Source organism: Pongo pygmaeus, chromosome X (genome assembly GCF_028885625.2).
Source record: "Pongo pygmaeus isolate AG05252 chromosome X, NHGRI_mPonPyg2-v2.0_pri, whole genome shotgun sequence".
Lineage (NCBI taxonomy): Eukaryota > Metazoa > Chordata > Mammalia > Primates > Hominidae > Pongo > Pongo pygmaeus.
In genome coordinates, this window is record NC_072396.2 from 106,211,746 (window position 1) to 106,225,312 (window position 13,567).

The 13,567-nt window shown below is 40.4% G+C and overlaps 1 protein-coding gene across 1 annotated transcript; it reads left to right on the plus strand.

Moving 5' to 3' along the window:
• Window positions 1–7,996: 7,996 nt before the first annotated feature.
• On the plus strand, window positions 7,997–10,073 carry TCEAL2 (transcription elongation factor A like 2). The gene is made up of 3 exons (XM_054472803.1): window positions 7,997–8,166; window positions 8,734–8,806; window positions 9,165–10,073. The coding sequence occupies exon 3, from the start codon at window positions 9,192–9,194 to the stop codon at window positions 9,873–9,875; it is 684 nt and encodes a 227-aa protein (XP_054328778.1). The 5' UTR covers window positions 7,997–8,166; window positions 8,734–8,806; window positions 9,165–9,191; the 3' UTR covers window positions 9,876–10,073.
• Window positions 10,074–13,567: the final 3,494 nt, after the last annotated feature.

Genomic DNA, 13,567 nt, shown 5'->3' on the forward strand with positions numbered 1-13,567 from the left:
GACACCCATAGACTCAAAGTAAGGGGGTGGAGAAAAATGTACCAAGCAAAGAGAAGATAGAAAAAAATCAGGGGTTGCTATTCTAATTTCAGACAAAACAGACTTTAACTTGACAACGATAAAGAAAGACAAAGAAGGGCACTAAATAATAGTAAAGAGTTCAATTCAAAAAGAAGACCTAACTATTCTAAATATATATGCACCCAACACTGGAGCATTCAGATTCATAAAGCAAGTTCTTAGAAATCTAAAAAGAGACTTAGATAACCACACAGTAAGAGTGGGAGACTTTAATACCCCACTGACAGTATTAGACAGGTCATCAAGGCAGGAAACTAACAAAGATATTTGAGACCTAAACATGACACTTGACCAAAAGGACCTAAAAAACATCTACAGAACACTCTGCCCAACAACAACAGAACATAAATTTGTCTCATCTGCACATGGCACAGACTCTTAAAATCAACCACACAATTGGCCATAAAGCAATACTCAGCAAATTTTTAAAAAACTGAAATCGGCCGGGCACGGTGGCTCATGCCTGTAATCCCAGAACTTTGGGAGGCCGAGGTGGGTGGATCATGAGGTCAGGAGATCAAGACCAACCTGGCTAACACGGCGAAACCCCGTCTCTACTAAAAATACAAAAAATTAGCCGGGCGTGGTGGCGGGTGCTTGTGGTCCCAGCTACTCGGGAGGCTGAGGCAGGAGAATGGCATTAACCCGGGAGGTGGAGCTTGCAGTGAGCTGAGATCATGCCACTGCACTCCAGTCTGGGCAACAGAGCGAGACTCTGTCTCAAAAAAAAAAAAAAAAAAAAAAAAAAAAACAACTGAAATCATACCAAACACACTCTCGAACCACATTGCAATAAAAATAGAAATCAATACTGAGAAAATTGCTCAAAACTATAAAATCATATGAAAATTAACCTTCTTCTAAATGACCTTTGGGTAAACAGTTAAAGTAAGGCAGAAATCAAGAAATTCTTTGAAACTAATGAAAACAAGATACAACATACTGTAATCTCTGTGATACTGCTAAAGCATGGTTAAGAGGAAAGTTTATAGCATTAAATGCCCACATCAAAAAGTTAGAAAGATTGCAAATTAGCAACCTGACATCACAACTAGAGAAACTATATAAACAAAAGCATACTAACCCCAAAGCTAGAAGAAGAATATAAATAACCAAAATCAGAGTGGAACTGAAGGAAATTAAGACATGAAAAAAATCATACAAAAGATCAACAAAATTAGCAGTTAGTTCTTTGAAAGAATAAATAAGACTGACAGGTTCCTAGCTAGACTAATGAAGAAAAAAGAGAGAAGATTCAAATAGTACAATCAGGAATGAGAAAGGAGACATCACCAGTTACCCCACAGAAATTTAAAAGAAAAAATCCGTCAGAGACTACTGTGAACACCTTTCTGCACACAAACTAGAAAACCTAGAAGAAATGGATAGATTTCTGGAAACATAAAACCTCCCAAAATTGAGCCAGGAAGAAACCAAATTCCTGAACAGATGAGTAACAAGTTCCAAAATTGAATTAATAATAAAAAGCCTATCAACAAGAAAAAGCCCTGGACCAGATAGATTCACAGCTGAATTCTAGCAGAAATATCAACAAGAGTTGGTACCATTCTACCAAAAGTATTCCCAAAAATTGAGATGGAGGAACTCTTCTCTAACTCATTCTATGAGGCCAGTATCATCCTGACACCAAAAACCTGGCAGAAGTACAACAAAAGAAGAAAACTTCAGGCTAATATCCTTGAAGAACATAGATACAAAAATCCCCAACACAATACTAGCAATCTGAATCCAGCAGCTTATCAAAATGCTGATCCGCCACAATCAAGTTGTTTTTATGCCTGGGATGCAAAATTGGTTCAACATATACAAATCAATATATATGATTCATCACATAAAGAGAATTAAAAACAAAACTGACATGATCATCTTGATATATGCAGAAAAGACTTTCAATGAAATTCAACAGCCCTGCATGTTAAAAACCCTCAACGAAGTAGACATCAAAAGAACATACTTCAAAATAATAACAACCATCTACGAAAACACCACAGCCATCATCATATTGAATGGGCAGAAGCTGGAAGCATTCCCTTTCAAAACCAAAACAAGGTTAGGATGCCTGCTCTCATCACTGTTATTCAACATAGTACTGGATGTCGTGTCCAGAACAATCAGGCAAGTAAAAGAAATAAAATCCATCCAAATAGGAAAAAAGGAATTCAAACTACCTGTCTTTGCAGATGAAATGATTCTACACCTAGAAAACCCCATAGGATCTGCCCAAAAGTGCCTTGATTTGATAAACAACTTCAGCAAGGTTTCAGGATACAAATCAATGTACAAGAATCAGTAGTATCCCTATACACCAACATCATCCAAGCTGAGTGCCAAATCAAGGATGCAATCCCCTTCACAATTGTCACAAAAAGAATAAAATACCCAGAAATACAGGTAAGTACTGAGGTAAAAGATCTCTACAAAGAGAATTATAAAAGACTGATCAAAGTAATCAGAGATGACACAAACAAATGGAAAAACATTCCATCCTCATGAATAGGAAGAATCAGTATTGTTAAAATGGCCATACTATCCAAAGTAATTTATAGATTCAATATTATTTCTATTAAACTAGCAACGACATTCTTCACAGAATTAGAACAATCTATTTTAAATTTTATATGAAACCAAAAAAGGCCTGAATAGCCAAAGCAGTGCTAAGCAAAAAGAACAAAGCTGCAGGTGTCATGTTACCTGATTTCAAACTATACTACAGGGCTACAGTAACCAAAATAGCATGATATTGGTACAAAAACAGACACATAGTCCAATGGAGCAGAATAGAGAGCAGAAATAATGCCATGCATCTACAACCATATGATCTTTGACAAAGTCAGCAAAAACAAGCAATGGGGAAAGGACCCCCTATTCAATAAATGGTGCTGGGATAGGTGGCTAGCCATATGCAGAAGACTGAAACTGGATCCCTTCCTTTCACCATACAAAAATCAACTCAAGACAGACTAAAGTCTTAAGTGTAAAACCTGAAAGTATAAACACCCTGGAATATAACCTAGGTAATAGCATTTTGTGCATAGGACCTGGCAAAGATTTCACAATGAAGACACCAAAAGCGATTACAACAAAACCAAAAACAGACAAATGAGACCTAATTAAACCAAACAGCTTTTGCACAGCAAAAGAAACTATCAACAGAATAAACAGACAACCTCCAGAATGAGAGAAAATTTTTGCAAACAATGCATCTGACAAAGATGTAATATCCAGAATCTATAAGGAACTTAAACATATTTCCAGGAAAAAAATCTCATTAAAAATTGGCAAAGGACATGAGCAGACACTTTCAAAAGAAGACATACAGGCAACCAAAAAGCATATGAAAAAAATTTTCAACATCACTAATCATAAGAAAAATGGAAATCAAAACCACAGTGAGATACCATCTCACATCGATCAGAATGGCTATTATTAAAAAGTTGAAAAGTAACAGATGCTGGTGAGTTTGTGGAGAAACAGGAACACTTATACACTGCTGGTGTGAATGTAAATTAGTTCAACCACTGTGGAAAGAAATTTGGCAAGTTCTCAAATAACTTAAAACAGAATTACCATTCAATTCAGCAGTCCCATTACTGAGTACATACCCAAAGGAATATAAATTATTCTACCATAAAGATACATGCAGGTGTACATTCACTGCAGCATTATTCACAATAGCAAATATATGGAACCAACCTAAATGCCTATCAATGGTAGACTGGATAAAGAAAATGTGGTACATATACACCATGGAATACTATATAGCCATAAAAAAGAATGAGATCGTGTCCTTTGCAGCAACATGGATGAAGCTGGAGGTCATTATCCTAAGTGAACTCACACAGGAACAGAAAACAAAATATCACATGTTCTCACATAAGTGCATGCTAAACATTGAGTATATACAGACGCAAATAAGGGAACAACAGACACCAGGGCCTACTTGAAGGTGGATGGTGAGGACTAAAAAATTACCTATCAGCTACTATGCTTATTACCTGGGTGATGAAATAATCTGCACACCACAACATGCAAATTACATGCAGCATGCAAATTACCCTTAAAACATACCTGTACATATACCACTGAACCTAAAATAAAAGTAATTAGAAAAAGAACAATCACTGGACCAGTTCCATTGAATTTGTAAAAGAAAACCATCACTTCATTTCACTTTATTTCATATACTTCATCATTCATTTGGTATATTTTATGTTAAATTCTCAAGAAAAATACGTGCAATTGACCCCAAAAGAAGAGGCTTTTCAGAAGAGCATTGCAAGAAGAGGCTTTTCAGAAGAGCATTGCAAAAGAACGTTGAGAGCCAGTTACATCATAGGGCTTGGATAGGTCATTTCTCCTGTGCTAACCATTTTTTATAACACCTTTCATATCTATGTGGAGGTTATTGAGATTCCATCTGGGAAAACATATGTGATAAAATTGCATATAACTAATATGCACACTCTCACACAAATAGATGTGTGTTAAACGGTGAAATATGAAAAAGGTTGTTAGATTATATCAATATTAATTTTCTGTTGATACTCTACTGTAGTTATAAAAGATGTTGCCATTGGAGGAAAACAGGTAAAAGAATAAGAGAAATCTCTATCATTCCTTATAATTACAAATAAATCTACAATTATGTAAAAAAGTTTTTAAAAATGCATCGCATTCTTGTCCAGGGAGCTAAGAAAACTCACCCAATTGTACTCTTGCTATGTTCCAGTCACTGTGCCAGTGACTTTACATAAATTACCTCTAGGATAAAAGTATCTCCTGGCTTTCCCTGAACAGTCCTAATTATTTTTACCTGTTGACCTAGGATCCCATCTAGCTTAACGTTTTCCAAAATTTGTCATTTTTAAAAATGTACTCTTATTACTGATATTTATGTTAAAATAAGCCAGAATGGGTTTAGGAAACCTTTAGTTCTTAGGGCTGCTGTGACAAATAACAATTTTGTTAGCTTAAGATGATACACGTTAATTCTCTTACAGTTGTGGAAGTCCAAAGTCCAAAATTAGTTTTACTGGACTGAAGTAAAGATATTGGCAGAGCTTTGCTTCCTCTGGAGGTTCTAAAGGAGACTATTTTCTTACATTTCCATCATCAGGAGTTTGCATTCCTTGCCTTTCTTGCTTGGCTCATGGCCTTTTCCTTCATCTTCTAAGTCTGTAGTGTAGAATCTTGTTTCAGTTTTCACATTGCCTTCTTCTTCCGTAGTAAAATCTCTCTCTGTTTCCCTTTTATAAGAATACTTGTTATTACATTTAGGGTCTTCCTGGATAATCCTTGGTAATCTTCCTATCTCAAGATCCTTAATGACATTTGCAAAGTCCCCTTTTGCCATATAAGGTAAAATTCACAGGTTCCAGGCATTAAGACCTGGATATCTTTGAAGGCAATTATTAAGCCTACCACACATCTCCACTTTTTACTTCCATTTTTGCATTGTTTTTGTCTGGTAGTGTGTGAGACATCCTTGTCTTGTTCTGGTTCTCAAAGGGAATGCTTCCAGCTTCTGCCCATTCAGTATAATGTTGGCTGTGGATTTGTTACATACGGCTCTTGTTATTTTGAGGTACATTCCTTCAATACCTAGTTTATGGAGAGTTTTTAACATGAAGGGATGTTGAATTTTATCCATAGCCTTTTCTGCATCTATTGAGATGATCATGTGGCTTTTGTCTTTAGTTCTGTTTATGTGATGAATCACACTTATTGATTTGTGTATATTGAGGCAAACTTGCATCCTGGAGATGGATCCTACTTGATCATGGTGGATACATTTTTTGACATGCTACTATATTCAGTTTGCCACTATTTTGTTGAGGATTTTTGCATCCATGTTAATTAAGGATATTGGCCTGAAGTTTCCTTTTTGTGTGTGTGTCTCTGCCAGGTGTTGGTATCACTTAGTGATTTTATAATGTTAATATATGTCTATATTTATTTTACTGATGCGAATGATACTTTTATTCTGCAATAAGAAACAAAAGGTCTCTAGTGAATGGTATGTTCAGTAATGGTTACTTTTCTAAGAAAGTGGATAACAAACATTTAACTTAAAATATGTTTAATCAACATATACTATGCATCAAGAGAACTGTCATTATATCTTCTTCCAAAGGTAGTAATTACTTGAGGAACAATGTGTCAATTTATTACATGCAAATGCAAAAGTTGTGTTGACTTCTCATTCTGTGAACAGATCTTTTAATTTAGATAAAATGGCATTTCTTCAAATTTAATGATACTAATTTTGAATTCCATATTTTTGTGTATGTGTTTTAAAAGAGGAGAAATAGTTGTTAATACTTTGGCTCCATTAGCAAAATAACAGCAAATAGTTACTGAAGACAGCTTAAAATCACTATAATTAGATGATTAAAACAGAAAATCAGTTCTTTTCAACTGATTTGATATTATTTTCATCAAATTCTTGAATAATTATAATAACTTTATGAAAGTTTATACTGATGAAATTGAAACACCTAGCCTCGATAATTCAGGAAAAAAATTCAACATTGAGGACAGAATTATTGGTGATGTGGTGATAATGACGAATACACATATTGATAGAGCAAAATATTGTAGGAAGATCAAGGTTTTACTAAATGAAGAAAGATGTGTAGCAGAAGTATAATCAGAATTGCTTATGTAACACACATAATTCATAATCGTGTAATCATGATAAGGTATTTTGCAAATCAAAATAAAAATAGTTGTTGCCCAGATATACACAAGACATACACCCACATATGTACACACATATACATCTATACATATATGTGTGTATAAATAACCATATGTGTATATATACACATATGTACACACATATACATCTATACATATATGTGTGTATAAATAACCATATGTGTATATATACATATACATGTCACTACACTGTAGAAGCTAAAATATTGTTGATTTTTAGTTTTTGTGGGTGGTGGCTTCACGAATGTGAAAGAAAAGGAAAAAAAAAGACAAAGGATGGGAAGGGGAGGAAATAATAAGACAGGAAAGAAAAGGGAAGGAAGAGGGACAAACAGGGATTGATGATAAGGGTGTGTTGTAAACCAAGGACTATGATGAATTTGTGCATCTGAAACTCATCTTTAAAATGTTTTAATGCTTTCTTTTCTACCTGTCTGACATTCTCTCTCTATGAAAACTGATCAAATGTTGGAAGGTAAGTTTCAAGTGTGGAGAGAGGCCAAGGGAGATGGCAAGAAGGAAGTTGGTGAAATCAATTTGGGGTACACGGGCTTTGGGGTCCGTCAGGGACACTCAGGTGGTGATGTCCAATAGACAGTTGGCAAAGCTGATATGAGACACGGAGAAGGGAACAGCCTGGAGATGTAGATCTGGGAGTCATCGGTGTTTACTGGAAATGAATGAGATCACACAGGGAGAAACAACTTGAGGACTGAGGAGAGAGGAGGCCCAGGACACAACCCCAGGAACACTGCCACTCAAGGTGGCAGCTCAGCTTCCTGGCAGGCACCACTTTCCCCCGGGCTCTGGAGTCAGGCAGAGCCGATATTGAAAGTGGGCTGTGGAGTTCTGGGGCTGAGCGCTCTTGGCAAAGTCCGGTACCCTCACTGATCAGCTGTCACACCTGGCGATAATGGGCATCAGAGAGAGATGCCTTGCGAGGATGCTGTGAGCTGCGTCAGGTAAAGCACCTGGGGTCAGAAAGCCACCTCTCCTCTACTCCGCGACCCCGTTTTGCTACACAAACGCACCGAGACTCCGACCGTCCCCAGCCTTCGGTCCCTCAGGGATAGAAGGTGAGGTATGTCAGGCAAGGGGGGGGCCGAGCTCCAAGGTGAGGTGTGTCAGGCAAGAGCGGGGGCCGAGCTCCGGTGACGCGGTGCTCACGTGACCCGCCCGGCGCCTACGTGGGCACCAGCCCCCGCGCCCGCCCGCCAGCCCGCCCAGCTGTCGGGTCCCGGCGCCCGCGCAGAATCAGCTGTCTGAGCTGCCCAGGCGGCGGGGGAGCAGCGAGCGGGCTTCCGCGAGCCGGAGAAGGCACAGGCCTGTCCTGGGTCCCCGCAGGTCAGTGTGAAGGCGGGCGCTGCCGGCGGACCCTGGGACAGGGATGGAGGGGGCTGGCAGTAGGATTGGGGAGGGGGCGGAGAAGGGTTCCGTTAGATTGGTGAGGAGGGGGATGCGGAGTCGGCGGGGGCGGGGGCAGCGGAGGGAGAACCCCCGAAGCAAGCCTGGCTCACCTTTTCGACGCCCCCTTGCACTGAGTCCTCCATCCATTTTAGTGCTGGTAATGGGGGGTGGGGGTAGCGACCCCGCAGTGCGACAGTGAAACGTAGACATATTCTGGAAATAACCCCTTCTCACAATCTACGCCCATGGAAACACTTGATCTCCGCAAAAATGAGGTGGCGCTGGGGCAGGTTGCCTCCGGGGGAGGGGGACACAGAGACAAACGCAGTTTGGAAAGCATCCTGGTTTGGTGCCCGAGGCCTGGAAAGAAATGGCGGCTGGGGTGCGGGGGAGGTAGGGGAGGAAAACGGTGGGTGAACAGGGCCTGGACTCAGGAAAGGGAACCGAGTCCCTGTGAGCCCGCTAAACGCGCAGCCCCTGCCCCTGTCTCCTGTCTGTCCGCAGGTCTGTGCGTCTGTTGTTCCCAGCGCTCTGAGAGGCCTGAAAAGGAGGAGCAACCTGTCCAGAATCCCCGCAGGTCCGTGAAAGCAGGGGGCGGCATGGACAGGGGCCCACAAGGCTTGAGAGTGTGAAGGGCACAGTCAGGGCCGAATTGGGGCCCCTGCCCATCCCCTTACCCACATGAACACACACCTTACCAGGCTGAACCAGTGCAGAGAAAGTGGCAGAGCCTGCCAGGTAATGGCTGGCTCACGTGTGTGGGAGGAGTGGCGGGCTACGTGGTGGGCAGAAGGCCCTCTTGGAGGCCCGGCCAGCTTAGGGGAACCTTCACCAGGGGTGAGATGCAAGTACTATCCAGACCTGCATTCCACCCCATGCCCTCAGTCTCCCATGTCTCCTCTTTGTCTCCTCTTCCCTCCACCCGCATCCCCCAGGAAAGGAAAAGGAGGGGAAATCTCGAAATGGAAAAACTCTTCAATGAAAATGAAGGAATGCCTTCGAACCAAGGAAAGATAGAAAATGAAGAACAGCCACCGGACGAGGGAAAGCCAGAAGTAGCTTGTACTCTGGAAGACAAGAAGTTAGAAAACGAGGGAAAGACAGAAAACAAGGGCAAGAGAGATGAGGAACCGTTAAAGGATAAAGAAAAGCCAGAGAGTGCGGGAAAGGCAAAAGGAGAAGGAAAGTCAGAGAGGAAGGGAAAGTCACAGATGGAGGGAGGATCAGAGAGAGAGGGAAAGCCAGAGAGAGGGGGAAGGGCAGAGGGTGAAGGAGAGCCAGACAGTGAAAGAGAGCCAGAGAGTGAGGGAGAGCCAGAAAGTGAAACAAGGGCTGCAGGAAAGCGCCCAGCTGAGGATGATATACCCAGGAAAGCCAAAAGAAAAACCAACAAGGGGCTGGCTCAGTACCTCAAGCAATATAAGGAAGCCATACATGATATGAATTTCAGCAATGAGGACATGATAAGAGAATTTGACAACATGGCTAGGGTGGAGGATAAAAGGAGAAAAAGCAAACAGAAATTGGGGGCGTTTTTGTGGATGCAAAGAAATTTACAGGACCCCTTCTATCCTAGGGGTCCAAGGGAATTCAGGGGTGGCTGCAGGGCCCCACGAAGGGACACTGAAGACATTCCTTATGTGTAGTGTCCCTGGCAGGCATTTGTCAGGCCATATGTTTTAACCTTATGGTAATACTTTGCTTTAGTCATTCCTCCTGCTACCAGTAGCCTTTTGACCCACCTGCCAGTGTTTGCTTGCTCTATGTTTCAGTAGCAGATTTTCACACATGTGCATTGCAGAGACGTCATGATTCGTGGAAAAATAAAGCAGCTTCTAATATCATCTACAGAATCTGTCTGTTTTTGTTAAATACATGAAAGGTTAACAGTGGTTTTCTGAGTTGTGAGCTAGCAGGTGATTTCATTTCTTTGTTTTCTTTCTTTCTACTAATCTTTCTTTTCCCAGAGAACACAAATTACTTTTCTCACAAAAATAATAAAATATTTAAAAAGATCAGAACAGTATGTAAAAAGCAAAGAGAATAACTGTCCAGTGAACTTATGAAGTTCAGTAGAGACACTTAAAGTTCTTGTTGTCAGAACTTAAAATGATAGGTAAAATTCACATTACCTACCTGTGGGACTCATCTGGAGAAGTCAGTCTGGGGTTATTACAGATCCACTGCTCTAACGGACAGTCTTGTCATTTGTCAAATGGAGATAATACCTTGCTTTTCAGAACTGCTAAGTGGGTTGGACGAGGTAGAGAATATATTTGTTGGGTTGGCATCTACCTTCTCCCCTGCTCTAGCAGAAAAAAATACCCCCTCAGACACTTGGAAGTGGGCTAGGGTAAATCTTACCTGTATCCAGGAATAAGTCTAGGAAACTGAAAGGTGGGTGTCATCCTCTCTTAGACAATGTCATGCCCACTGGGCACTGTGCTCCTTCTCATAAATCTTGCACCCTCCTAAAGCTCCCATTGATACCGATGGGCTGAAGTTCTCAAGGTAACAAGGTCCAGCTGATTTCCCTGGAGTCCCCAGTGAGCCAAGCCTACTGACCCCATTCCACAACAACTATGAAAATGTGGATAAAGTCCCTTTCCTCACTTTAGAGTTATACTCGCCCAATAGGGTAACACCTCAGTGATGCTTCAGCCCTTGGGGGATTTCAGATTTTTAGTAAAACAATTATTTCTATGCTTGTTGGTTTGTAAGTGTTTGCATACAGCCATCTCTCCACCAAATTCAGAGATAGAGGCTGGGGTAAAATTTGAGTGGCATACACTCATCTGTTCTCATCTGTCAGTGACTTGTATGCTTGACTCATCTTTCCTTAGAGTAAATGCTCTTCTAGGAAAGTCCTTCCAGGTCCCACCTTACCAGTTTAACACCCCTACCCACATTTGTAATTTTTAGAGCAATGCTACTCAAATGGTGGTTCATGGACTAGCTGCATCAGCATCAACTGAAAGATAGTTAGAAATGTAGAATGTCACATCCTCACCCCACACCTACTGAATAAGAATCTTTTCTAGTTTTAACAAGATCTGCAGGTGATTCCTATACACCTTAAAGTTTGAGAAGCAAGGTTAATGAGGAAATTCTTAGCCTCCCCAATTCCACCTTCTCATGATATATGTGCCTAGAAGGATAAATACATGTGCTTCATAGGATGCACATCACAGATTTTTAAATAGACCTGTGTTTGTCAAACTGAAGTTTCACCTTCCTATATTTGCAGAGTTTAAAACAAATTCAGCAGGTCAAGACCTGCAATATTTTTAAATGAAATAGGATATAGTAGATTCAACCAGAACCAGATAGTAAACATCAGATTATATGGCAGGTAGGTAGGATTAATATTATTTTCTGAAATGTGTATTTCAGTTATGTATATTTGAACAATATGTTTCTGACTGTGGGGTGAGGTTTTTTAAAACTGAGGAACATTGGACTTTGCTTGTCAAAGCACAACCTGTTCTTTATCCTGGTACCCCTAATACCTAGCACAGTGCCTGATAAGTAATAGGTTCTTGATGAATTTGTAAATAATAATACCTGAGTCAAGAATTCTTGTCCAAGATCATTCCCTGTCTACATAAATAACTGTGGACTCTATATCTCTAGCAGCATTTACTTGCAATTCCAAAAGAAACACCATGGAGAAGGGTTTGTACCATGAATTTAACCTTATCTCATTTATTAATGCATTTTTAAAGTGTCCTAGTTTGTCACATGTCAGAATCACCATAAGACTTCATAAAAAATGTGAACTTATAATCCCCATGTCAGATCCACTAGGTGGAGCTCTATAATTTCCATCTTAAACAGGCTGCCTGGGTGATTCTGATTCATAATAAAGGCTAATCACCACTGATTTATATATTCATTATGATCTCTATCGTATTAACTGTAAACCATAAGGTAAGCAGAAAAAAAGAATTACAGTGTCTCTTTTTCGGTGGGGAAGGTGAAGTCTTTTCTAAGTTCTAAAACAAAGGTTAAAAGTAAAAATCCATAAAGTCAAGGTTTAATATATTTATTGCATAGAACCCGAAAGTATCTTTAGAGCAAACCACACTTATAAACAAAGGCAAAGTCAAAGCATATCATAGTATAGTGTATTTCCTCCTCCAGATGCCATGATAACTGTGGCAGCTGAATAGTTCCACTGCTAAAGAAGACTCTTGGGACCCCAAATGGTCATGATTGCAAATCTACAGTTTGTTGGAGAAAAAAATGGATGCAACATAGCAACAGCATTAGGGAGAAACATCATAGTCAAAAGCTGTCTAATAGTAAGGGATCTGGAGTGGCCAGGTATGAGCTTTGATTATCTTCCCTCTTTATAACAGCCCTGGCAGGTTGCACTTCTCTTTTCAGATAAGGAACCATTAATGTATGCATAGAATACTTTGAAACCAGAGAACGCAAAATAGAGTCTCAGTCAAGGTTTCTGGTACATTGCTGGTTATGTAAGCATATTCTTGCTATGTAGCCAGTCTCAACTGCAGAGCCCTTGGCAATGAGGTTCACTGAGACTAGATTTAAATGATCAATCTCACTGTTATCAATAAAGCTAACAGGCTGGTAAAAATCATCCCAAATTCCTCAGACCCATGATTATCAAACAGCACTCTTAATCAATATGTTTTGTGCCTTTACCATGGGTCAATGCCATGCAGGCACATTTCTTATTTTGATAAAAGCTCAGGCAAATCTCAGCCCTGCTGGAGTTCACTTTCACAAAATAATATGCTTTTCATCCTCCTCCTTATGATATGCAGAAAGCTGCAGGCACAATTCCTAATGAGTACTATTAACATGGCCCTCACTAATTTGTGGATATCTCCCCATCTTCCCATCCCAATTCACTCTACATTCTTCTTTACCCTGCTCTGTCTCCCAAAGTACTCTGACCTATATCGACCACATCAAAGGGCTCCCTCATCCTCTGGGAGCCAGCAGTGGTGAGTGCAGCCAAGAAATTTGTTTCCCAACTTGTTCCCTGCAGTGTTGTCAGATGCTGGTGGAGTCCCTTCTCCCAAGGTTCGTAGAAGGTGGCCTTCTCCACATAGGCTCTGCACCTCCAACTTTTAGTTACCTCTCTTTGCCTCTGTCCCTCAGGCCTACCTCTGGTAATCTCACCTTTAGTAGCCATGGTGTATTGCACTACTCATTTTGGTTCTCTAATACCCTTCCCATCCCTTTGTCTATTCTCCTTTATTAAGAACTGCCCTCAAATTTTCCACTGCAAACGTACCCCCTATTTCCTGCAATGCACTTTTCAGGTACAGCAACAGATACAGGAAGGATAAGATACAGGAATTGG